Raw genomic sequence first — 25,586 nt, 5'->3', positions numbered from 1 at the left:
ATAGGTAAATGGAGCAGGGGATGGGGAATCTTCAAACTATCATCCCTCTATCATCCATTTGATTAAATTAACCTATAATACTACTACTAGCTGAAAGACTAAGTATAGAGTCATAATGGCAAACAATTACTCATACAGACCTGGCCAGCGCTGCCTGGAGCTCTTCCTCCTTCTTGGCTAGTTGGGCACGGAGCTCAGCAATTTGGGCCTGCAACTCAGCAATCTGGTCGTGTGTATCTGTGAATTCACCCTCCAGCTTGCGTCGGTTCTTTTCCAGCTCCTGGCGCTGCTTCTCCTCCCTGCGCAAGCGGTCTGACATAAAGAAGAACCAATATGAGATTATAGGGAAAGTAAAATAGAAAACTGTGTGCTTAACACCTTGTCCAGTTTAGGACCAGTGGGATTTATAATGGTTAACATGTAAGTGACTGTATGTCCCCATTGTGTTCTCTTCCTACCCTCCAGGTCTGTGATCATGGCCTCATGTTTGGTCTTGAGTTTCTGCAGGCTCTTGGATTTCTCCTCCTCCTCCGCCAGGTTGGTGGTGAACTCAGAGATCCTCTCCTCCATCAACTTTTTCTCCTGTATTCACAAACAGGGTAAACAAGAGCACATTAAATAGTTAAATTGATCACAAAAGTAGTCACTAGCCTCATCCAAGTTAAGTCAGTGGACCTACATCAAAACAAAGTAAGAGTAAGAGTAATCACTACTCCAACTGACCAATCACAATGTCCATCCCAGTGGGTATAGGGGTTGTTTCTAACCTTGTTTAGTTTGTTGTTCTGGTCATCTAGAAGCATAACATCCTCTTCTATCTTCTTCATCTTGGCCTCCAGGGTGACTTTCTCCAGCTGGAGCTTCTGTCTGGCTGCTTCCTCCTCATCCAGCTGTTGTTCCAAGTCCTGTGTACAGAGAAGTGACAGTAGGGTTGGCAAGGCAAATCGTACAGCGTGTATTCTATAAAGTTTATAGACCTTTCCTACTTACTCCAATGTTTTGCTGCATCTTCTTTTTCTCTGTCAAAAGCTGAGAGGCACGCTCTTCCTCCTCCTCCACACGGGCCTCCAGGTCGTGGAGGATCTCCTCCAGCTCCTGCTTCTTGGCAGCCAGACGGGCTCTCATCTCCTCAGCCTCAGCACATAGTTCTGTTTCTGCCTGAAGCTGCTCTTGCAGGGCCATCTTCTCAGCATTCAGCTGCAAAAAGAGTAAAAAGACGTTTAACATCTCGCACTTCTTCTGTCCAACCATGAAAAATTAAACTTTCTTAAAGTTTACCTGCTGCTGTTTTTCCTCCATATCCCGGAGCTGCTCCTCAGCATGCAAATGCTTCTCCTTCACCTTAACCAACTCTTCATCCTTTGCCAGCATCTCCTCCTCCTGCCTGCTGACTTGCAGCAGAGGCTTCACCTGAGGACAAAATGGTGGAATTCAGTTAGAAAAGAGAAAAATGAAAGAATGGGCATGGTTGTGAAAACAAAAAACACCAAAAAAAACCCACAAACAATAACTAAAATGTTGGCGAAGATGTTGTAAGAGGTTCACCTTGGTAAAGAGCCTCCACCACTGCCAGTTCCTGAGTTTAAGATAGGCGGCACAGTTCCTCTGGATCACTTTCATTGCAGTCAGCTGCTGCTGTCTCTTGGCAAATGCCCTACAAAGCAATATCAGACAGAGTCAGGCAATTTCAATATTCACCATGAAGTACAATGCAACAAACTACAGGTAATACCCTTAACTCATCAATAAACAAGAAATTTCCTTTTACTAAGTTGTACATTCAGGGGTTCAGCAGGGTCAATTTCATGGCAAAATAAAGGCTGAAATATAGAAAGTAACAATTATCCGTGCTTACTTGCGAGCCACATAGCCTCTGCACCAGGCCTGGAAACTGATGATGATGTCAGTGATCTTCATGTCCCTCTCCTCCTCCAGGTGAGCCAGAACTCCGGCTCTGAAGAACACTTTACTTTGGCCGATACGGTACAGGTTGGGATCCAGCTCCAGGCTTTTGATCTGACAGCACAGTAAACACACCGATCAATCACACTGCAGAGGTTGTTATTGTGGTGCTTGGCTAGAATGTTTTAAACTTCTTACCATGAGCACACAGGCCTGCTTTCCATCCATGAAGCCCTTGGGGATGGCATTGGGAGTCAGGATTTCATACCTTGGAGAGGGGCAGATGGTGGAATTTTAATGTTTTCTTACACATACCCACCAGAGAACAAAACATATTGGGAACAGTGTTATTATTCTGTTACCTCTGTCTGAACTCCTGGAAGACGATGCGGTTGGGGAAGCCCTGTCTGCAGATACGGATCCCCTCCAGTACACCATTGCACCTCAGCTGGTCCAGAACCAGATGGGGGTCCAGTTTACCGGCCTGAGAAAGGGGAACATTTACTGATCAGCAGTGTGGCAAAACACACAAAAGTTCTATTCTGCACAGTGGCCTGTAGCACTTTTTAATATCTGTCCCAATAAATATTGGGACAGATACATTATCAGCAGATAATGGGAAATGTATATTATGAGGATAATTTTATTACAGCTAATGAATTAGTGATTATTAATAATTGATATTAATAATTGTTTATTTGGAATTCTTATGCAAAACAATTGATTGACTTTGTGCTCTATGAAAGCCAAAGTATGTTTGCAAAGTTTTTTAATGAACTTTACTAGAAGAAATAAATTTTAACATTTGAAGAGTCAGAACTGTTGCTTGTTGCTGTGTTAACAATAGTGGTGTCAGATTTGGTTAGAACAGGTTAGATGCAGAGTTGGTTGTGTGCATCTTTGCTCACTACAGCTTAGCCATTCTTACCCTCAGACTACCCAAACTACAGAGGTTAGGAACAAAAATGCTAAATTATTGGTCATCTTATCGATTATTGTTTTGGTTGAAAAGAAATAAAAATAAATGAAAAATTGTGCATCCCTGCTCCATAGAACCAGAGGAACTAAACACAGGAACTGAAAGTCCCTTTAGCACATTCTTGTTTGCCTTTCCATGGTATCTGATGATATATAAAGACTTGTGTTCACATGAGAACCATGTGTTTAATGAGGAAACACAGAATGACTCTGTTCTATGTATTTACAGTTGCGTGACTCTGATGTTTGAGATGGATGTAATTAATGAATGAAAAGGAGAAACACAGGAGGTAGAGTTTAACCCAAACAGCAGGAACTGTATCATACAGGAACAAAATGTATTCCATAGTTCCTTCAGTCCAAATTTAGGTTTAGTTCCTGGTCCCAAGGGAAAGTTCCTACAGTAAAAATGCTCTAATAGATACCAGCGTTTCTCTGGTACCTTTTTCTCGTGGTTGGGGATGATGCAGCGAACAAAGTTGGGGTTTGTGTTCCTCAACGTGGCCATGAGCTTGGACAGCTGCTCCTTGTACAGCTGGCCCACTGTGCGGAACATGCCCTTGCGGGTCTTAAAAGCACCCGGCATCTCGGACATGCCAGACACCTTATCCAGACCTACAATGCGGTCCACTGAAAGACGAGACAATAGAGAGAAAAATAGAGAAATAGTGAGACATTATGTGAGAAGCCAGAGGGTTAAAGCCAGTGAATAATTTGAATACTCAACCAGGCAAACTCAAACCAAATGCATGTCACAAGGAAGAATGAATATGACCATTGTCTCTCCACTTCCTCTTGGCAAACATACACCAGGAGAGAGTAGAGGCAGTTCACAATACCAGGACCAGTGAAACACCACACAAACACTGAGTGGATGCGGAGAGAAACAGGATTCAGGAGTAGGATGACAGAGTGGAGTCACAAAAAGCCAGTGAAGCGTGGAGAGATTACACACCATAAAAATATTCAGTGCAGTGAGTAGAAGGGGCTGGTCAGCGGTTAACACTGCCAGCTTGTAGTTCTGAGTGGAAACTATGTGTGATGTTTCTGGTAAATATGTATGTGTGTCAGGAAGGTGAGAAACTTTGGCGGTTGCAGTGGGCATGTTTTTCTGTGGTGATAAAAAATATCAAACCAAACCAAACCCATGCAGTATATACCCATTGCTGCAGTACCCATGACCAACACCAGGAGTCCCAAACAACACTATTACACAGAGGGAGAAAAGGAGAGTTCAATGACAGAGCATCAAGTGGTAAGAAGACTGCACACACACAGCTGGTTAAAAAGACACAGAAACAACTCACAAAATCTTAGATCTTTTGAAAGTTTAAACCCAAAACACAAGTTTGAACATTTAGGAGAAATGAAGGGACGGCAGAGAGGATTTATGGAAGAAATAAGCATGTTTAAACAGACAACAGGAGTAAGAGGGAAAGGCTAAATAAATGAAAAAGAAACGGTCACCTGAGTCTGAGTGTAGAATAGGAAAACGCTGATAAAAATAGGCTCTCTGACAATTCTGTACCTCTGAGACCCAGTAAAAGAAAAAATGACAGACAAAACGGGGCCATACAGAGGAAGAAATCGATGGAAACAACAAGTGGGATTTGAGAAGGTAAAAACAAAGGTCCACAAACCAGACAATAAAAAGAGAGAAAGCACTATGAAATACAAAAACAGGAACAGGAAAGCCAACATAAAATAATTTCCCACATCAAACACCGCCACCAGAGAAGCAGTGATTCCTGGGTTAATGCAATAAGTTAACATCTGCTTCAACTCACCGTCCCTCCAGAGCTCAGAGACAAACTTGTCCGTGGACTGGTTGAGCAGTGTAGCCACGTTGTCATTCAAGGGGTCCATGTTCTTCATTAGCCACTCATCTGCCTTGTAGTCCACCTGGGGATAACATTAGGGCGGGAAGTGTTAAGTTACTTCCTTAGACTCACATATTGTTGGGACATGACGTTTGAGAACTGGACAAATGCATGACAGGAAAGGCACATGCGTGTCTAAAATAGATAGATTTATGACAAATTATGCCTCAGAAAATTATGTTATATTATGTTAATGAGTATGCATCATAATGAACACTGCATGTTTACCTTTCCAGCGTAATGGATGATGCAGAAGTCAGCTTCATCCTTCAGTTTCTTGGGCTTGAAGAACTTGGGGTGAGTGCCCTGTTCCTGGAGCACCTTCTCCACAAAGCTCTTGTCTGTGGCTTTGGGAAACCAGCACTCCTCATCCAGGAGAGCAAGGATACCAGGAGGACTGGCCTGCACACAGAGGGGAGAGTACAGATCTTACTGCATGGCACAGAACAGCCCTGAAGTACTTAATACAGTTACAAAAAAATGAAAGCTTGACAGGGGAGTATGCTTTTCAAACTCACAGGTTTCTCAATGAGCTCGATGCAGGGCTGCAGGTCCAGGCCGAAATCGATGAAGCTCCACTCGATGCCCTCCCTCTGGTACTCCTCCTGCTCCAGGATGAACATGGTGTGGTTGAAGAGCTGCTGCAGCTTCTCGTTGGTGTAGTTGATACACAGCTGCTCAAATGAGTTCAGCTGGGGGACACAAGAAAACATGATTAAGAACACTGTTGATCAACAGCAGAAATAAAAACATGGATGAAACTTGTCTAGTCATGTACAGTTTGCATTGCTTACTTACCTCAAAGATCTCAAAGCCAGCGATATCTAGGATGCCGATGAAGGAGGCTCCTTGTCTCTTGGTCTTGTCCAGGGCTTTGTTGATCCTCATGACGAGCCAGCGGAACATCCTCTCATATGTGGCCTTAGCCAGGGCCTCCACAGCAAACTCTGCTTGCTCCTGGGTCTGGGCCTTCTGGACGTAGTCTCTGCCCACCTTGATCCTTGGTGACAGGATGGCCCTGGTGAAGTCTGTGACATTCATGCCCATAAGGTGGCTCACCTTTTGGGCAGCTGTTGCAGAGGAAAGAAGAGGAAGTTGACAAGGAAAGAGAGAAAAAGAGGAGAAGGAAACAATAAGACTTAGGATATAATTGCAGGATCGTCAGCTTGTGTACTCCTCTACTGTACACCATTTGTCATTTTGCAGCAGAACACATCCAACTATTTTAGGGTAATGTCGGACATACCAGTGTTGTCAGGCATGGAGGCCTGGTCTGTGTGGCGCTCCTTCTTGAAGTTCATGTTCCCGAGCTGCAGCACTGAGGCCACCACCTTCAACATACCTGTATAAAAAGAACACACAAGAGCATAAACACGGTAGGAAAACATAGGGAAAGTCTATCTAAACCCACTCGAAGCATAAAAGACAGAACGTTAAATTTGATGTCTGACTTACCTATCTGCTCATCCTCTGGGATACTCATGATCTTCATGGCCTCCAAGGTCTCTGTAAACAGGTCCTTGTCCTGCTGTCCAGGAATTGTAACGTTTCCATTGGAAAGGAAACGGTAGTCGTTGTAATTTTCGAGGAGGAGTTCATCTGAGAGAAAAGGATGGTCAGAGTGAGATAAATGGCAAATAGGAAGGACCTCTGTATGCCTTCAGAATAAAATACAAATGATCACTATGGGTTATGTTATATGTTACTTACTACGCAATTTATCTCCAGCTCCTGTGAGCAAGTAGTAAAATATATGAAAGGTCCTCTCATCTTTGGCCTGGCGAATGGCACGGGATTTCTCCAACAGGTCTAGTGGGCAATCTGTCAAGGACAAGTTTTCTGATACTACCAAGACTACATTTTGAAGTCAGTGGGTGTATTGTAGTGAGACATTGACAAATTATGCATCACCTCCAAAAAAATGCATTAAACTAGAGGCCAACAACAAGTACTATGATAACTTCAAACCAAAAGAGAAGCAATGCCAGTATCAAGGATACAAGTTTCAATATTGGCACCAACGATGTAACCATTGACATCAAAGTTGATCCTGATGAATTTTCCCTAGGGGAGGAAAAATACATTGAACATTTAAGTAAGGAAAGAGGAGCAGTGCAGTTAAATGGGAGGTCTGAATCACAAGATTTAGCACCAAGTCTTACAAATCGGGAAGAGTTGTCGTTTTTGACTGTCTTGCCATTTCCAAAGGCTTCTAGGATAGGGTTAGCCTGCAGCAGCTGTTTCTCCAGCTCCCCCTGGTGGAAATGAAGAGAACAGCAAGGCAAAATATAAAGTACACTTTCTATTGTATCAGGATAGCCATGGATTCAGATCAAGACGTTTATCATCACTTAAATGGGCAATTCACCATGAGGGATTGTGAGAACCTCATAATATGATCTGCTATTAATTAACTTGATTGTAAGAAACTGATTAGTTTGCTTCTTTTTAAATACATATGCTGACATAATAGTATGTGTTAATGTACCCTTGTACTTACGTCTGAGGAGAAGGGAGAACACGGAATGTACAAAACATTTAAACAAAGTGATAATAAAAAAGGGATACCATATACACACCAGCAATACACACAAACACACAAATCACACCCAAGCATTTTCCCCCACACATAATGCCATGTTAGTGCCCAAATCTGCAAACACCCAGAGACCCTGTGACCTTCATCACTAACCCATCACCTGTTACCCAGAGCAGAATAATCCAGTGTACCCCAAGCACAAAAACAAACAGTCCTTTCAGCTTTAATAAACTTCCTCCTATACAGTACACACTGTGTATACTATAAAGTCAAAGGCCTATTCTTTGACCCATCTGCCTGACAATCATTCATATATATCCAGCAAAAACATGGAATGACATCAGCTAAAATCCAAAAGTTACCAATGTGCTGATTTATAGGTAAAGCACATATTATATGGTGAGAGTAGAGGAAGCATAAGAATTCAAAGCAATATATTCTACTGTACATATTTTTGTCTGAAGTCAGTGAGCTGATTTCTGAGTGAGACTGACTGAAGGCCCTTGATGACAGAATTCATAAATTATTTAGAAAATCTGATTCTGGAAAACTATTCTTCCATCGAACTTGATAAAAATCTGTGATAACCAATCACTTATGTGTATGTTAATGACACAAAAACAGGATATTACGCTACATGAGATCTTGGTGTGTCTGTGTGGAGCGTATTGAATATGATGTTGGCAATTGTATAGTATGAACACACTCACTGCTTAAGCATTTTTTAATGCAAAAAGAGAAAAGCACAGTCAAACTTTGGACTCACAGAGTAGCGATACAAATAATGAAAAATTCAACCAGACAAATGCATAAAAAGATATATCAGACCAAACATTGCTGTGTTTTTCAGCAAAGACCCCACCCTCTTATCCTACCATTGTCTGGCTGAATTTTTCACAGGAACACATACGTCTGCCACTGATCTGCAAACAAACTTCCTCCCTACTTCCTATCGGCTGGCAAGACATGTCACCTCTGCTCTTAATACAAAGTGACTCCCACAACAGTGCGCTCCAGCGAGGGGAAAGAGGGAGGATGAGGGTGAGGGCGGGGAGGGGTTGAGGAGGAGGAAGGTGATGACAGAAGCAGGTGGGGAGGAGTAGTGAATGGAGGGAGAGAGTTAACTCACATGTGACAGGACCGAGCTGTTCTGTTGATGGGAAGAGAGAAATACAACAACCTCAAAAAGGGATGATACGTGTGGTTTTCATCAAACCCCACTGTGTCGCATCTATCATAAAGCTGGCAGGCCAGATAACAGTAGTGCAGGTTTTGCAGTCTGACGTAATGCCTGACTGCTAGATGGTAGACTGAGTTTTATTTCCCATGAGAAGATTGTAATAAAATCAGCAAAACTGAATACATCACAGATGAAGTAAGGCCTCTGGTCTATATACATTGTCATGAGTCCCAGAAGCCTTTAAAGCTGCACTACTGTTTTTCTGTGCCTGCAGGGCTATTATCTTGATTGCCACCCCTTTTATTTCCTTTGATGGCAGTTATTTTCTGTGGCAGCTGTACCACTTGTACAACTTGTCTACTGAAGAAAATAAGCTGTTTGAATACAATAATGTGATGATGGATTAACAATCATGAACACAATCAAGTGCACATACATACACACACTGATACACATTACAGTCACAATGAAAAAGTGGTCGATCGAGTGTGCAAGGAGGGATAGGGAAATGTCGTTCCTGTAGGGTAAAATGACTGGAGGAACTGGGGATTGTGTCTCACTTGAAAATAAATCAAATAGAAAGCAACAGCAGGGAGTGAAGTAAGAAATGAAGAGAGAGGTACTACAGGAAGGTTGGAAAGATGAACTGTGTGGATGAGAGGCAGGACTGACCTGATCTTTCTTGGTCTTGTGAGAGGAGGCCACGTGAGCCAGATACTGGATGACCTTCTTGGTGTTCTCTGTCTTACCAGCACCAGACTCTCCTCTATGAAACAAACAGAGAAAAATAGAGTCAAAGGATTTGGAGAGGGATGGTCTAAAACACACACAAAAAAAGAGTGGATAAAAATAATCAAAATAATATGTAGTTATGTGATGTCTATGCATAGATTTGAAACTCACGTGCAAAGAATGGACTGGTCTTCACGATCTGCAGAAAAGATGTGTAAATGTTGGTAAATGCAAATTCTGCAGAGCAACAATGCTGTATATTTTAAGTGAGCATATATGTTATCACTGTAGTGCATACAGTTTTTGTATGTACAACAGGAAGTACGTCGGCCACAGACAGGAAATCAATATCCGGCTTCCTGTGACTGGAAAGCGGTGCTGCTGGGTTGCTGACTAACTGGCTGATTACCCATTGCCTCCCATAATGTGGTCTGAACACTTTGCTGTGGCCAAAAATGGAGAAAAAGAGCACCAATGGAACAAAGGGGAGTTTTTTGGTTGGTGTGCCTGACAGACAACCCAGCTCAGCACAGCGGGAAAACAGGCCTAAAAAAAAGGTCTGTTTTCCAAGCTAACAGAGTATGTACAGGAGGTGGACTTAAGAAACACATCACAACACAATAGCCCTGCAGGAAATGCCAATTAGGTGCTAGTAATGTTCACAAAACGCTGCATATTTATGTAATGTGGCAAGGGTAAAAGCCTCAAAAAAGTAATATGACATATGCCAGACACAGGAAATCTGCATTTGCAAAGTAAGAAGCACTTAACTTGACATTTTCCTAATATAATCACTGTAAACTATAGTCTAATTTAATTTAGCTGTATCAGTCTCGAGAACAGACAGAAATATTATGAGCTTAACAAAATTATATGTATTTATTGTAGATTTCTTTCCTTGTATAACCCTCGAAAGAATGTGACAAATGAGCTTTTTTTAAATACAAACTCTCTTAGCATGAACTGAGAGCATCTGGTATTTTCCAAGGCCAGTGGGGCAGGTAAATCATATGAAATACTTTGCTAGCATCATATCCAATATTCTGCAGCAATTAGTCCCATTGGGCTTTCACTCGAGGGCCAAAACTCCACAATACAAGCTACTCTCATGCACCTCGTCTACATTTTTAGAGAGCGTACTGACACAAATAAACTACCAATATTACAGTATTTATGCATACAACCTAGTCTCCTAATAGCCTTACAGTTTATAGCTTCGTGTGGTACCTCTCGAGCACAGTAGCTTCACTGATAATTAAATCTTAAAGGGACCTATATTACAAGCTTTGGGGGATGCTAAAATAACTAACTTCACTTTATTACTCTAATTACTCAAGCAATACTCATCAGAACAGTTTTCAGTGCAGACAGTGACTTACCCTGCATCATGCTTCTGTAAGATGTGTCAGTAATGGCATAAATGTGAGGTGGCATTTCATGCCTCTTCTTGCCCTTGTACATATCAACAATCTCCTCTGAGTAGATGGGCAGGTTCTTGTAGGGGTTTATGACGACACAGAAGAGACCAGAGTATGTCTGAAAGACAGATGGAGGGGGCATTTAAAAAAAACTGCACTTGAACATGGAATAAGGGGAAGTGATGAAGGTACCAGTTGAAGTGAAGTCTCCTTTATTGTGCAGAGCAGAATCAGGATCACGGACGGGGATGCTGGTCATTTGCTAATGTGCGAGTATAATTGCTTCCCCTGAAATTAGTTTTTCTATAAAATAAAGAAATTGTTCTCAGCACTGATTCACAAATGAGTCCTTCCCATCCCCCATCAACTGAGCTGAAAGTTTCTCATGAATTCTGATTTGTTAGCCTTCCACATTATGTAATCTCAACCCCGCCCTGCTGCAAATTTAAACTGATGACTGACCTTGGCGTTGTAAAACTACAGCTACTTGACAGGTTAGCCAAGTCATATCTCAGATCTACATGGTAGAATTATCTCTTCTTGCTACGAGGCCAACATTAAAACCCTCCTCAATTCCTTTCTATAAACTCCACTGAATCACTTTTTTGAGTTTCTAGACTCATTTTTCCTCCTCCCATAATTTCTGATTTTTCTATGTGCTGCATTCCTGTGCTGCCCTCCCAACATCTCTGTACCAGGCATTTCTCCCTCTGTTGTGCACCAGCTCTCCCCTGAGAGATGGTCAATCTAACAACTACAGAGCCTGGAGGAACTCTAACCAACCGTGGCCTGGATCTCTGGAGGGAGTGAGGGAGGGGTTGACTTGTGTTGATATGACCCGGTCACGCCACAAAAGAGACCAAATCACTCCCAGCCCAGCACATAGGATAAATAACATTAATTATGGCAGTAGTAATAGCAGTTACAACACAATTTACATTCCATGTCCATCCCTGAAAAAAACTGGACTCTGAAGCCCCTCCCTCCCTTCCCTAACTTTTCACATCTCTCGTACTCTGGACTGCATTGTTCCCTGCAGCTTCCTGTTTACAAGATAACCCCGAACAAAGAGAGGAGGGAGAGAGCAAACAAGACAGTACTAGAGGGAATAGAGACAGAGGGGGAGAGAGTGCAGGAAAAGAATGTTAGCATACCACGAGTATGGGAGTATGTTCATAGGCACACTTCCTTTATAGTGACAATTTGCACACAATGGGTTGTCTTAAACAATGAGACTTAATGAGATAATAAGGAGGTTGGACAGAGTGATAAATTGGTTTGGAGACTGGCCATCGAAGATTGTTTTCTATAAGCCAGTGGGGATTTCATGACAATTAAAGAGGAAAAAGCTCTAAACCACGTGAATGGGACCATGATACCCTCATAATTGTTTGTAATTGTAAGCAACACAATGCTGAGAAAAATGTGATACATGGCTGTAATTTAATCCTAAAAGCATATCGTAAGCCTACAATTTAAAAATATTTAATAAAAGACTCTTTATAAAAGAAATGTTTCTTAACTCCCATAACTGGGAAAGAAACTACAAAAGCCCTGTGCATCACTGCTACATTATATTTCAGCTAAACGTGACATATGAAAGAATACTTTGTTTGGGGTGCGACCATGACTGCATCATACTCACATATATGAGACCAGAGTAGTATCTCTCCTTCAGATTGTGCAGCACAGAGGCCTCGTTCAAGCAGGTGAGCTCGGCCATGTCCTCGACCTTGCTGAACTTGGGCGGGTTCATCTTCTGGATGTCATCCTTGTTCACCTTGATCTTCTTCCCTGAGTCTGCCAGCTCGACCACACACTCGTCGCCGCGCTCCTCCTTCACAGAGCCAGCTTCGAAGCCCAGGCGCTCTGAGGGAACCCATACCAGCTTCTTGGTGGCCCAGTCAGCCTGTGCCAGTGGGTTGTTGACCAGATTGCGGTCCACGTACAGGAACTTGTCTGCGGCGGACATGGTAGCTGTTTCAGAGAGAAAGGAGAAAGAGTTTCTGTGGTTAGTGCCGTTAAATTGAGAAAAGCACTGACAGAGGTCAGAAACCCAGACATCAAGCCACAAGAAATATAAGAATTATAAACATATTAATTCTGATAATTATTCAAACATTTGCAATCCATCAACACACGAAAGGCAAAAAAAAAAAAAAAAAAACGGTTTTGTTTACAGGACCAGACATTTGCTACCCTTCCCTCTTCATCATCTTATCTCTGAAGAATGCAAAGGTCACCACTGATGGGATGTACAACAGGAAGAGTCTGCTCGAGTTCGGTCGGGTCGACATAAAACACAACCATGTCAAACAAGGCTCAACGTTAAGTCTTGGCCAACTGCTGTGAACACTTATATCAGATTTCCAGCTGCTGGACCGTCAGTGGCAGAGAAGAAACATTTGCCCGAGATCACAGAGATTAAAGTTCATCTCTCAGCAGAGGTGCCTCCAGTTTGGCTGAGTGCTTCCACAAACACTACTGTTTCTTTGGTGGTAGAAAGCCTGTGAGGGAGCATGTATTTGTTTGGAGGGGGGGTGTTGTCTGTGGGTGATCTTGGAGAGATAGCGTAAACCTCTACATTACTTATGGTCCTTATCAACCAAAGAGTTCCAGGGAATAGACCCAGAAACTAACCAGGAAACAAAAGTCCCCTTTGTACATTCCTGCTTGCGTTTTTTTTCTGCTTCAGAAGAGCCGTTAAGATAAAAGAATAAAAAGCATGTTTGTTTGAGAACAATTCTTTCTATACAACACCACAGAGTCATCATCTTTGTAATTTACAGTTTCTAGCGTTCTCAAAGTACCGATTTGTTGAGTGTTTCTTGGTTATTTAGGTTTTTATTTAGTACATAAACATATTGAAACAATTAGTAAATAAAGTTCATGTTTGTTAGCCTACCATCTCTTTTCTTGTTTCCCTTTTCAGACTTTGATATCGGGTGTTTGTTTTTATGTCAATAACGTCCAGTCTTAATATTGATTCTAGCAACAATCAACGTGGAGGTTTGTGTTTGAGCAATGTTCAGTACAGCAAGCTCTACCTAAAATATTCCTGGGTAATCAGAAATTACTGTGATGTGGACAAAAACTGAAGATACTATAGATTATTGTGGTCACAGTGCAGATAAAGCTCTCCACTGGTGAAGTCTCTGTGTTGAAAAAGGCACATGATGATCCACATCTCTGGCAGGTCATAAGTAGAAATTGGTAGCAAACTCGCTCACAAGATTCTACAACTGCTAAGAAAGTCAACATGTGCTTTGCACTTTGAGGAGGCAGAAAAACAGCTAGGCTAGATTAAGCTTCCCATAAAACTTAAACAATTTAAAAAGTAAAACAAAACAAATGGTTGACATTAAATGCTGTGTGCAGAAGTTTCATATTAAATATGACCACAGTGCCAATTGTAAACATATCTTGTATAGGCATACAGACGACCAGCTCTGCACAAGCTGTTCTTGCTTTAATACACCTCAGAAAGCTCACAAATAACATTTTGTTCACAAGGAGTGCTGCGGTTTCACCCATAAAGAAAGTGACTAGACGAGTATTACCAGTATCCAGGGAAGACGGTGTGCTTGAGCCAACCCACCAAACTAAAAGAAGGGCAGAGAGACTCTGGAAAATTAACTGAACATGAGGTGCTTTCACTGACACCGGGGCACCAGACTTTACTATCTCAATTATCATTCCAACACAGCGGGACCATGACACCGTTTTCCCAGCACCACCAGTCGTTAGCCTCTCTCAACGTTCCCTCACCTCCAACGAAAAAACAGAAAGCTGCCCTATATAGAGGCTTGTTTGCATATGCTGTATTGCTCCTGTGCAAACACTAGAAAAATCACAGCAGAGGTCAGGTTCAGCCCAGTCTTAACATTATGTTTGAAACTATATATTAGTTGGAAATGTCCATGAGAACATTTTCGCATTGCAATGCCGTCCAGTGGGATGAGGTTATGGTGCCAAATTCTCATGCTCAACATTATAACATATTTCCGAAAAGAGATATGTGCATCTCATCCTTAACTGCCTCAAAACAACGATATATAACAAATTATTGGATGATAGTCAGTTATTTTTTTATTGTGACAAAGATGCATACGGAGCATTTTACAGTTGAAAAAACAAACCTCTCTCCAGGGGGCAAGCAATGTTATAATGACACGGTGTCTAAATTACCTCAAACCTAGTTTGGCATTTCTGTACTGAAATTTTTCACCCTGGACAATTTATCGGTCTAAATCTACTTCTGACAGTTGTTAAAAGTTGTAATAAATTATAAAACTATGTAGCATTCCTCAACTCTACTGAAAAAGGTAAAAGACCCTTGAGAATCTTCAGAAAGAAAGAAACGTTTAACAGGGTTATGTGGGTCCTGTCTGTTCCAGCACATTAACCCTGATCTGTGAGAAAGAAAGCAGAGGAAGAGCTATTCTTCTCATGACCCCCTGCCTCCCTCCATCCTCTATCAACCCTCTGTCAGGCTGCACTACAGCTGACGTCCATCACTGCTCAACCCGCCTCCCAACTCATCTCTTGTGTACGACCCCATCCTGTAACAGAACGTGGGGCAAATTAGTCCCGATATACTTCTCAGCTGGGTCCGCGCTCCCTCCTCTGCCTTCAGACACCCTCCTCGCCCTCTCCAGAATCCTAACAACCGCCCCCTCCTCCCCTTCTGTTTATCCAGTCTTTTCAGGGTCACATTCCTCCCATACTCACCCTTTATCAGGGATAGACAGCAAGCAAAAGCATTCCACAAATTTCTGTCCTCCATGCCTCCCCCCTTATATCGCTCTCAGACCTATTCTCTGGCTTTCCTTCCTCTTTTTTTGCCCTCCTCTTATTCCCATCAAACTGGCAGGTCATGTGTGCCTTCAGGGGTTTCATCACTCAGGGGAGATCAGCATCACCTCACACTGGCAGCACACCCATAGCTGCATAGATTGAATAGAGTAAAGAGTCCTATGTTCCCATGCTCCTTAATAATTCAATTGGCCATTACTCACTCCAGTACATTTGGATCGGTTGGCCACATGCAGAATATGAGCCATGACTGATTATGATCCCTGTAGCTTCGTTGTATGCCAAAAACAAAAAGTGAAATATAACAGGCTGAACACACCCAAAGCTGTGTTCATGTTGAATAGATTTTTTACTATTTTACCCAGAGTGTAAGGAGACATGTTGGCCACCATGAAAACAGCATCTCAAACACGTTTCTTTATAATATTTGTATGATATGCAAACATGCCCATGCAGCCTTGATAATCCATACACACTCTACCTGGTGAGGTACAGGGACACCCCCACATCTTAAATACTCCAAATACAGACACCATCTGTTGCTGCAGTTAAATGGCATGTAAATATATGTATGTTTAAAAAATAAAAATAATTTTAAAAAACCTACTAGGTCATTAATATCAATACAGACCATTCACAAGAGACAGCAGATTACATATTCATATTTAATGTTTAATACAGAAACATCCTGATCATATACATATTTCTGTGAGCTGCTGACATGCTACCAATTAAGTTATTTTCTTCTATATTAAAATTGCCAATAATTTCCTAGATTCACTGTTTAGTCTATGAAGTGACATTAAAAAAAAAAATTGAAAATTTGTTTTGTCCGACCACCAGGCCAAAACCCAAACAAATTCCGTTCACTGATGCAAAAAACAAAACAGAAATCGGCAAAACTTTTCATCTTTTATAAGCTGAAACTTGTGCATTTTTGATATTTTTGCTTAAAAAATGACTTGCATGATTATCAAAATAGTTGCCCATAGATTTTCTGACAACCAACCAAGCGTTTGAGCTATAATTTGGACATTATTTATAGTTAGGTCTGTTGATGTCTGCCTCAGTCCGACACACATGCTTGCCACAGATAACTCAGTGACACACTTCAAACTACCTCTCCAGAGAGAGGCATGAGGACTAAAATTACTCTATCAGCTATTCTAGTTTGACAAGTGCTGTTCTATATTGAAAGTAGAAAGAAGAGGAGGGGAGAAAGAACTCCCATCAGGCAATTTTAGACGTAGGCCTTTCCTTGTGGAAGCTGAGAGTTATAGTAAGACATGGATGTTGACTTTGAGATAAAACTGTGTGCACTAAAATCCCCCCACCCAAGTTGGCTCAGGTTCCTGCTGCCGCCCTGCCAAGTAGTCCATAATCCTCTAAGAATCAAGGTTTCCCTGATTCTTTGTCACTTTGTAACATCGCTCGGCTGAGAAAGCATTCCCTATCTGTCTTGCTGAGACCCATTTACGATGAGATTAGCCTGTGTAGATATTCAGAACAAGGATTACTCATTAACTGAATACATGGCAGAAGGCAGAAAACACAGTCACCTCGAAACTAACCCTTGGCAAAAATCCCTGAACTTCATGAAACCTGACTGAGATACCATTAAAGGATTATATTCTAAAAATGCCCGAATGAAAACAGAGTTAGTAGTGTCCTGTCAAAGCAGCAGCCTTCTTGAAAGAGGAAGAGGTACCATTAAATAAATAACACAAGGAAGAGAACGAAGGCCAGTTTTAGAAACTGGCCTGATCACAGAGACCAGAATGTGGCTACAAGAGAGGAAGTCAAGCAGCAGCCAGGACTTTGAGAAAGAGGTGGAGGAGGAACAAGGAGAGGAAAGGAAAAGGGAAGAGCTGCAGAGCGTCCTTTTCAGTCCTGGTTGTCCCGTTTAGAAAGCAGGTCAGCATTGGTCTTTATAAAACTGAGGCCATCCATCCGTCAGTCAGACTCCCTCTCATTCCTTTCCACCTCACTGACTCTCCCCGAGTTACTGTAAAAACCAGGAGTCGTGACAACCTCTACCACAGCATGACCATGTACAGTCAAACCCTCCTGCTCCGGCTACAGGGAACCTATAAACCGTTCGGTGCTGTGTTGACGGTCCCATTGACAGGAATATTAATAGAACGACAGAAAAGTCAATAACACTATACTCCCACCAACTGCATCCCAGCTAGCTTAAGCTGAGCCAAATCTCCTCGTCCTCGGCTGTCCTCCTCATGCTGTGGATACTGTTTGTCACTCTTGTCTGTTAGGCTTCAACTGTTTATATTACCCCTTCCAACAAATACTCCAGTCTCTATTTCTAGTGCCAGTTCCTCCCGGGTCTTGGCTTTCATACCCCCCCCCCCAACAGTCCAATGATCTGCTGACTGCGAGGTCGTTCTCTCATGAAGGTGAGAGTGGGTGCCAGACAGGGACTAGAAAGGTACCGAGTCAGTTAAAATTCCTTGTGGGCTCACACATCGGCTCGCTCTCTCTCTCTCTCCCCTTTGGCCTCCTTCTCTGAAAGTGGGAAGGGTGGGGCAAGGAGAAGAGAGGGGAGGAAAGAGGAAATGACAAACTGAGAAAACTATTTTGCCATTTGTGGAACTTGTGTTGTGTGCGAGTCTTTCAAGGAGGAGGGAAGGTGGCGTTTTCTTGAGCACATGCTGAGTGGCTATGTGGACCAAGAAGTAAATTAAGCCCTTGCTGGAAAATAACCGCACTGCATGACAGATCTACATCACTTTCCACATTACTTTTCACATTCCTGCCACAACCAGGATCTAATTTCACTTTCAACTGTAAGCACGCCAATGCCATCTCCCATTTACAACTAGAGGCCCCTACTGGGTCTTAGTAAAGCCCTCAGCACATAGCGGTTCCCAACCTTTTCTTGTCTGATGACAAACTTACAGGTGTGAAACCTCCAAACAGATGAATCTTGGTCTAACGAAAAGAGGTCTTCTCAGTCCGGCTCACATTGAGCTATTGTTCATTTGTCTCATTTGTCATTTTTTTTTGGATGGTTTTGAGGTTTTCCAACTCATTACAGGAAATTCTGGCAGGCTATCATCAGAAACAGAAAAAAGAAAAAACAACGCAACAAAACAAAATGAGCCGTGGAATTCAAACTAGTCTCGAGCCCTGCAACTGAAGTTGTTGCTGCTGATGATAGTATTGCTTGATTATTGTTGTAGTGGCACCAAAATGAATACAAGATGTAGACCATGCAAATGCAAGTAATAAGTCAGGTGTTTTCGGCTATGTTTAAACATCCTGCCTAATGTCTGTTTAGTTATTTCAACCAACCATTTCTCCAACAGAAGTCAGACCTGTTGAGCAATTAAGTTAAATGACAGTGAGGACAAATAATTGGAAGTAGGGCGTTGGTCTGATAAGCACATCATTTTCAGGGCCATAGAACAAATTCCACATCTCTCATTCAAACAGCATCTGATTACACCATTGAATGCACAACTGGCTGGTTATTTGAAAAAGAGAGTGCAGAGACTGCACTGCACCAGCTTGCCCTTTTACTAAAACACCCGACAGTATTGACCATTAGATAAACAGATAGATGGTTACGTAAGCCTTTTAACAGACGGTGAAAGAATGCAGAGGGGAGTTAAGATACACACCTCAGTTTGTCAGTAACACTTTATGTGGTATGCTACACTGGCACAGCTACAACTTCAGACAGACCCTGTCAAGAAAATGTGCTGCTTCACTTCTCCATAATATTCATCCTATGTTCTCACACTGTTCATCCAATTACCAGACCCCCCCCCCCTTCACCCTTTTGGATTATCTCATGGCTCGTTTTAGTTATATCACTTGTTATCTCTGCTTAGGGCACTCCTTTTGAGTCACTCACAGACAATAACAGGCTCTCTAATTTAGACAAACATCTCATCAAACAATGAATTCACAGACTTCAGAGAGCCACATGCTAGTTTGACAACCTGGACATCTGGTGAGCAGTACGATTTGGAATGACATGGGAATAAAATATCCAACAAGAGACAGAAGGTAGACCCATTACGCAGCATGTTTCAAAGTTCACAGTGGGAAAAGAAGTTGAAAGTGTCTGCGGTGAATGTGTTGCGCAATTTCCAAAGTAACCACTTCTCTATAAAGACAGGGGCCAGGTGTGCAACTCACACTCACCCAGCCATGGACAAAGTCCATTTTCTGAAAAGTACAGTAACACAACTGTGCTTTACCACAGTCACCACCATATAGGTCTCTTCTGTTTTAGGGTTATTATCAATATGTGATATCTCTCAGCTTCAGAAGAAGTTCATTGCTTCACTTCACATTTGCATAACCTGTCCCAATCCAGTGTGATGGTTAAAAGACTGGCAACTGGAATAACTTTACAAAAACGGTTTTCTACAAGGAAGTTACATAGGGAAAAGGACAGGCAGGTGGTGAGTATTACCTAACCCTTAAACTGGCACTCCAGAGAAGGCTAGACTGTAGGTCAGTAATCCCTTATCTAGCATTACCTCATCATTTATGCCACAAAACAGAAAGAAAAAAAAACATCTACTGCGCCTCAAGTAATCACGGCACCCTCAACAAGTCCTTTCTGAATGTAGTCAGAAACTTTCAATGGGGGAGCACAACCATTTCCTGGTATTGTTTGGTTCTATTGAAACTTTACAGGTGCTTGCTGTGAGGGGGAGGACGGAGGATGGAGGAAAGGATGGGGTGTTGGCAAAAAACACAAGCAGGGGAAAAGCGGCAGGGGAAGGGAAATGAAGGAGAACATAATGACAGGGAACAGAGATCACCAATTAGGGCTGTGACTAAAATCTCATATCCCGATATAGGTAATTTCATATCGATACATATTCTGAATGCACTGAATTATTCGTGTATATAAAACCGAGTCTTTTCATACCCAAACCACATCCATGCGACAAAAGTAGCCCCTCCTTTTAGGTACAAGCTCCTTGTTTTGTCTTGGCTGGTCAGAGTCCTTCTCCTGCTTGGAATTACCCCGTTCTGTGTTATGTTCACTCGCCTCCATGTTTGTTTGTGTTGCCTTCATGCTAATTTCCTGCCTGCATCTGTGCCGTGTGGAAGAATGCAATGCGCAGTCACAAAATCACAAAAAATAATGCCGTAAAGAGTGATCTGCACAGCCCTACGAGGAAATGTAAGAAATAAACAGCAGTGGAAGTAAATGGGAAACCCACAGCAGACACTATCCTTCAGCCCAGCCAGTTCAACCATTCTGACTGAGGCAACTTAATTATGCTGTTCATGTCAACCAGAAGAAATATGTTTGGGCAGAACTAAAATAGACGAGACATTCAAGAAAAAAAATCTGTTTTGAAAGACCTAAATTAAAGGCCACCATTAGTGACATACGGCACAGCGGAGAGACAGTATCTGTACGAGGCAAAGTCTCGTTGTTTGATAGTGTCTGCATGACAATACTTAAAACAAAAGAGACATTATGTCTATTTCTGGGTACAAACGTGTGTTTCATCCAGTGCTGACTATGAGCAACACTCCAACTACGTTCATATTGAGAAATGGCCTGATCAGCTCTGCCATGGTTAATGGAGAATCTTAACAGTCTCCGCTCTGACTGGAATGTTGTGCTTGCATGAATGAATATCAGCTGACTGTAGGAAACTAGGATATGCATGGCACTTTCTGGCCTACCAATCATCGTCGACAGCTATTACTAGTATCAAGTAATGATAGAAAATGCATGAGTAATGTACTCAAAAAAGAAAGTTGACACAGTGGTTAAGCCTCCTCGGCAACTCTTTAGATATGTTATATATTATGGATGTTAATGTAGAAGGATTTAGCTCAGACTAGGGTTGCAACTAACATTTTTATTGTTAATCTCATTATATATATATATATATATATATATATATATATATATATATATATTCTCTTGATTAATTTCTCTGAGTTGGTAAAATGATAGATATTCCATTTGCAAACATCACTAAGGCAACCAGAAAATATTCACATTTGAGAAGCTGGAGCAGTGAACTTTTATCATAATTTTTTTTTAACAAAAACGATCAAGAGTTAATCTATTATCAAAATGGATGGATGGACTAATTGTTTCAGCTCAAATACAGCAGGGTTTTTTTTTAGCTTTTCCAGCCTGTGTTATGCATTCCTCTTCTCTTAGCCTGACAGTCTGAGTTTAAGGGATAATTGAGCTTATGAATGCAGTCAGAAGGTCACACACAAAACAGATAAAAGATTAGAAATACCTCAGGTTTGTTAAAAGAACCATGAGACTTCATACCAGAAGGCAACTGTGAGTCGCAGGGTCCCAATCTGTGTCACACTGCCCTCCCCACACTGGATTCTCATTTGCAAAAAAACACAAGGGGCCTGTAACTAATCTATCTCTGCCAGGATGACCGTCCTTCAATGAAATCCAAACAGGCTCAGACTGTATCATTTTGAGAAGCTTTAACAGCCACGCACACCAGCTCCCTGTTCACATTTTAAGATGTCTGTGTGCAATTTTGTCTACCCTACAGTACATAACTCTCCCAGGGGGGGTTGAGTATGGACATTGCTGACATGAGAATGATGGAATGTAACGATCTCTGCAGGGGGCTCCATAACACTGGAGACTGAAACTGGCAATAAGTTAGAAGCTGTTGCACAATGCATTTCCAGAGCATGACTCAAATGCAATACGAGGATCTCACACGCACGCACGCACGCACGCACGCCTGGGACTGCTCTATGAAAGAGTGTAGGTGTATCATCCGGAGAAACATCACATCATCAAAAGAGAAGGCTTTGATAAAACACTCTCACACACACAACTGGTTGACATTTCAACAACTAATTGCTATTTCAACATGAACCATGATTTGCACAATCATTTCTATGCCTCAGTATCAAAAGGTTATTAAAGTGGTAAACTCACACTGTGGTTTAATAGCTTCTTGGCAGAAGCAGCTGAAAAGTTGTGTATGGTTCTGATTACTACAAATGAGAGCTAAGAGGTGCTGCTCTCACTCTCTCCGAGACCTCTAACACTTTGAACAATAAGAAGCAGGTTTGGGTGAAATAACACTTAAGTTGGGAAGGCTTCAATGCTCAACCTGACTTAAAGTTGAGTTCATGCATACTCTTTTTAAAATACTCCAAAAATAAACAACCTTACTCAAATCTGTAATGGCGTGGAAGCATACCAGAGTCTGTTTGCTTCACAGACTGCAAACACAAATTTTGTGCAATTTAACAGAGCAAACACAAATTGTACTGACAGAGTACAGTACTTACATAGATGCACAATGACACAGCATAGATAGGCCTGATGAGAATGAGGAAAGCCTGAGATTGTAAAAACCTCTGTCTGAGATTAGCCTGTGCGACTGAGATTATAAAGTGTGTTGCTGTAGCTTGTTTTAGGCTACATGAAGAGAGTTTCCTGTGACCATTGATATACTGGCTGCAAACTGAACAAAACCCCTCCTCTGTTGCTCTTCCTGAGGTTTCTCCTCTCTGTCGCCATTGAAGGTTTCTTTGAGGAATTTTTATTTATCTGAATCAAGAGTCTAAGATTCAAGGGTGTCCTTTGTTTTACAGTTTGTGAAGCCCTCTATGGCAAATTTGTGATTTGTGACTGGGCTAAGTAAATAAAATCATCTTAACTCAGGTTGGTATTGATATATCCCATAAAATCACCATGGAAAACTCATGCTGCCCAGCTGATGTTCATCACAGTGACCCGCACTATAATTAGAAGACAAACCTGGTCATTTTCAGCTGCCGTTCTTGTGTATTTCAGGAATCATTCTAGCTAAAATCAGGCAAATTGATGTAACAACCAATGCCTGTGTAAAATGCTCTCTCCTGTTTCAGTTATCAGTCACCAGAGACTGTTTTGGAGCATGTCAAAACTACATTTTTATTCTATGCACTCTGGGCTTGGAGTAACTTAAAAGCCAAACCTCATTTGGAAACACTGCCTTCATATGGAGGCATTCAAAATGTGTTTTATGAAGAATGCAAATGTTTTAAATAAGTACGCTCTCGCTTTATTTCACTCAGGTCATATTGTCACTTATGTTAATGTTGCCAGGCTGGATCTAGAGAAATATTTATGTGGTGGCATGGAGACTTTAAGGTGTGGCAGAAATACAGGCTGACTTATTCGCAAACAATCACATATATCAATATTTGCTTGGAAAAGCTCGCAAATGAAGATGTTTGTTGTGTCCATAACAGATCATTAAAGTAATTTCCTTTTTAAATCTAAGTTAATGTGTGTGTTAAACTGGGGTGACGAGGCATGGTGCTACTCCTAATGCTTTTTGAATCCCACATTACAGTTACAGATAAATAAACATTGATATACTGGAATTTCGAAATGTCCTTAGGCTATTACTCCAATTTATAGGATCAAGGAGGCCTATCTACAAAGGCTGAGGGCAAACTATATTATAACTATAACTATATTTTGACAGATACTGCCAAAAAAAACATTCAACTTATGATGATGTAAATTTTGGAGGGGCAATGTATACAACAAACTTGTTTTCTTAAGTCTTTGGAACTAGATTTGCAGGCCAGCGAATCTCTGCAGCCCTGTAGTACTTCATTGTAACGCTGTTTGTCACGCATTTCACTTTTTATAAAAACACTGCAGCTTTTGCAATTTACGTATTGCTTCTGGGATTTACATATTGCACTTGGGCCCATATCGCAAATCTCTATAATATTTCGATTAATTGTGCAGCCCTGAGCTCCAACCAACACAGTTAACCTCTAGTGAACTAAATCACAGTCAACTGTATTCCTCGTGGGGCCCCCTCCCCTCTTGAACACCCCTCAAGGGCCCCGGTATGTTAGCAGCAGACATGCTGATGACATGGTTCAGTGAGGTTGAGCTGGTCGGCGGCGGAAACGCACACCACCGTTTTTTTTTCTCCCTTCTTCAGTCCACCGGTGAACCACTGACGTCATCCCGTGAGCCAGACGTATTACTGGCCACACACAGCGTCCGTTTCTGACCGCTGACAAAACCGAGAAGTTCAACCCCCGAAAACACAAATTAATCAAACACGTCCCTCCTCCCTAACGGAGCCGGTGTACACGTCGTCTGAAAAAATAAACTTTCCTTTGATTTCCCCCGCACTCGAGCTCTCCACCGGCCTTTTCTGCAACTCATTCAAGCGAATCACTTCCTGCCTCTGCCGTTGTGGCTTTTTAACGTCTCGCCAACGGCCGCAACGTTGGTGCTTAAATATGTTTGACGCACACATGAGAACAATGAGAACAATATATACATATAAATATAAATATACACATATATAAACACACATACATATATTAGCACTCCGGCGCTGTACAGTTTTAAAAAGAAAACCTCGGATTTAAATCTGTTTAAGGAGGTCCCACTCCACCCAGCGCGGTTGCTGAAGTTGCAGCCGTGAACTAAAAGCAACCGCGCTTCCTGGTTCGCTGCACTTGCTGGAGTGACGGGCGGACTGAATGAGTTATGAAAAGAGTACACAGAAAGAGAGGGAGAGGGGAGGGAGGGAGGGAGGGAGCATGGCGGACAAAAGTGTTCAAGATGGGGAATATTACCTGCTTTTTTCTGGGTGCAGGACGCCGTTCAGAGGGTGGCTAACAACAACCGGGTGGCTCAGTCAGCGTCGCCGTGAGTCAAACTTCTTTTCCTGTCGACAGCAGCTTCACAGAGAGAGTTCGGGCTAAACTACAGTGCTTGCTTCCTCCCTCTCTTTCTCTACTTCAGTCACTCTTTCTATCTCTTTTTTTTTTTTTTCTCTCTCTCTCTCTCTCTCTCTCCCCTTCTTCCTTCTGCCCTCCCTCCTCCACTGGCTGCTCACTGGTTCGCGTAATTTCACTCAGTACGTAGCCAGCGGGAGCCGGGGTGCGGTCCAGGATGAGGCGGGCCCCGGCGCGTAGCACCGCCCCTCCGACCAATGGCAGCCGCGCTCTGATAATCCGCACACTTTGGACCAATGGCGTCTGCGCATAAGTGGAGGGGTGACAGCCACTGGGCAGGGCAAAAAGCGCAGAAAAAAAACTGAACTTGAAAGAGTCGAGAGGAGGGAGGGAGAGGGGGGTACCGATAAAGCTGTGTTTAATGAGAAAGGTATGTGCATACT

At 42.2% G+C, this 25,586-nt stretch overlaps 1 protein-coding gene across 2 annotated transcripts in view; it reads right to left on the bottom strand.

Annotated features, from left to right (window-relative positions):
• Window positions 1-25,268, bottom strand: part of LOC127357124 (myosin-9) — a 32,664-nt gene extending 7,396 nt beyond the window's left edge. Inside the window, exons 1-25 of one of the 2 annotated variants that reach the window (XM_051389338.1) lie at window positions 25,042-25,268; window positions 12,275-12,606; window positions 10,591-10,747; window positions 9,383-9,410; window positions 9,152-9,245; window positions 8,429-8,449; window positions 6,923-7,015; window positions 6,761-6,824; window positions 6,471-6,569; window positions 6,216-6,359; window positions 6,007-6,102; window positions 5,559-5,830; window positions 5,279-5,452; window positions 4,989-5,162; window positions 4,668-4,782; window positions 3,323-3,510; window positions 2,265-2,386; window positions 2,101-2,170; window positions 1,856-2,016; window positions 1,546-1,654; window positions 1,279-1,410; window positions 991-1,197; window positions 768-905; window positions 459-582; window positions 141-312 (exon numbers count right to left, since the gene is read on the bottom strand). In XM_051389338.1, coding sequence (XP_051245298.1) covers window positions 141-312; window positions 459-582; window positions 768-905; window positions 991-1,197; window positions 1,279-1,410; window positions 1,546-1,654; window positions 1,856-2,016; window positions 2,101-2,170; window positions 2,265-2,386; window positions 3,323-3,510; window positions 4,668-4,782; window positions 4,989-5,162; window positions 5,279-5,452; window positions 5,559-5,830; window positions 6,007-6,102; window positions 6,216-6,359; window positions 6,471-6,569; window positions 6,761-6,824; window positions 6,923-7,015; window positions 8,429-8,449; window positions 9,152-9,245; window positions 9,383-9,410; window positions 10,591-10,747; window positions 12,275-12,601 — 3,281 coding nt within the window. In that variant the 5' untranslated portion in view covers window positions 12,602-12,606; window positions 25,042-25,268. The remainder of the gene's footprint in view (window positions 1-140; window positions 313-458; window positions 583-767; window positions 906-990; window positions 1,198-1,278; window positions 1,411-1,545; window positions 1,655-1,855; window positions 2,017-2,100; window positions 2,171-2,264; window positions 2,387-3,322; window positions 3,511-4,667; window positions 4,783-4,988; window positions 5,163-5,278; window positions 5,453-5,558; window positions 5,831-6,006; window positions 6,103-6,215; window positions 6,360-6,470; window positions 6,570-6,760; window positions 6,825-6,922; window positions 7,016-8,428; window positions 8,450-9,151; window positions 9,246-9,382; window positions 9,411-10,590; window positions 10,748-12,274; window positions 12,607-25,041) is intronic. The other variant, XM_051389340.1, reaches the window with a different exon arrangement.
• Between the last annotated feature and the right edge of the window lie 318 nt (window positions 25,269-25,586).

The sequence above is a fragment of the Dicentrarchus labrax genome, unplaced genomic scaffold (assembly GCF_905237075.1).
Source record: "Dicentrarchus labrax unplaced genomic scaffold, dlabrax2021, whole genome shotgun sequence".
NCBI lineage: Eukaryota > Metazoa > Chordata > Actinopteri > Moronidae > Dicentrarchus > Dicentrarchus labrax.
The sequence above is the reverse complement of the archived record's forward strand: the minus strand, read 5'-3'. Positions and strand labels throughout refer to the sequence as shown.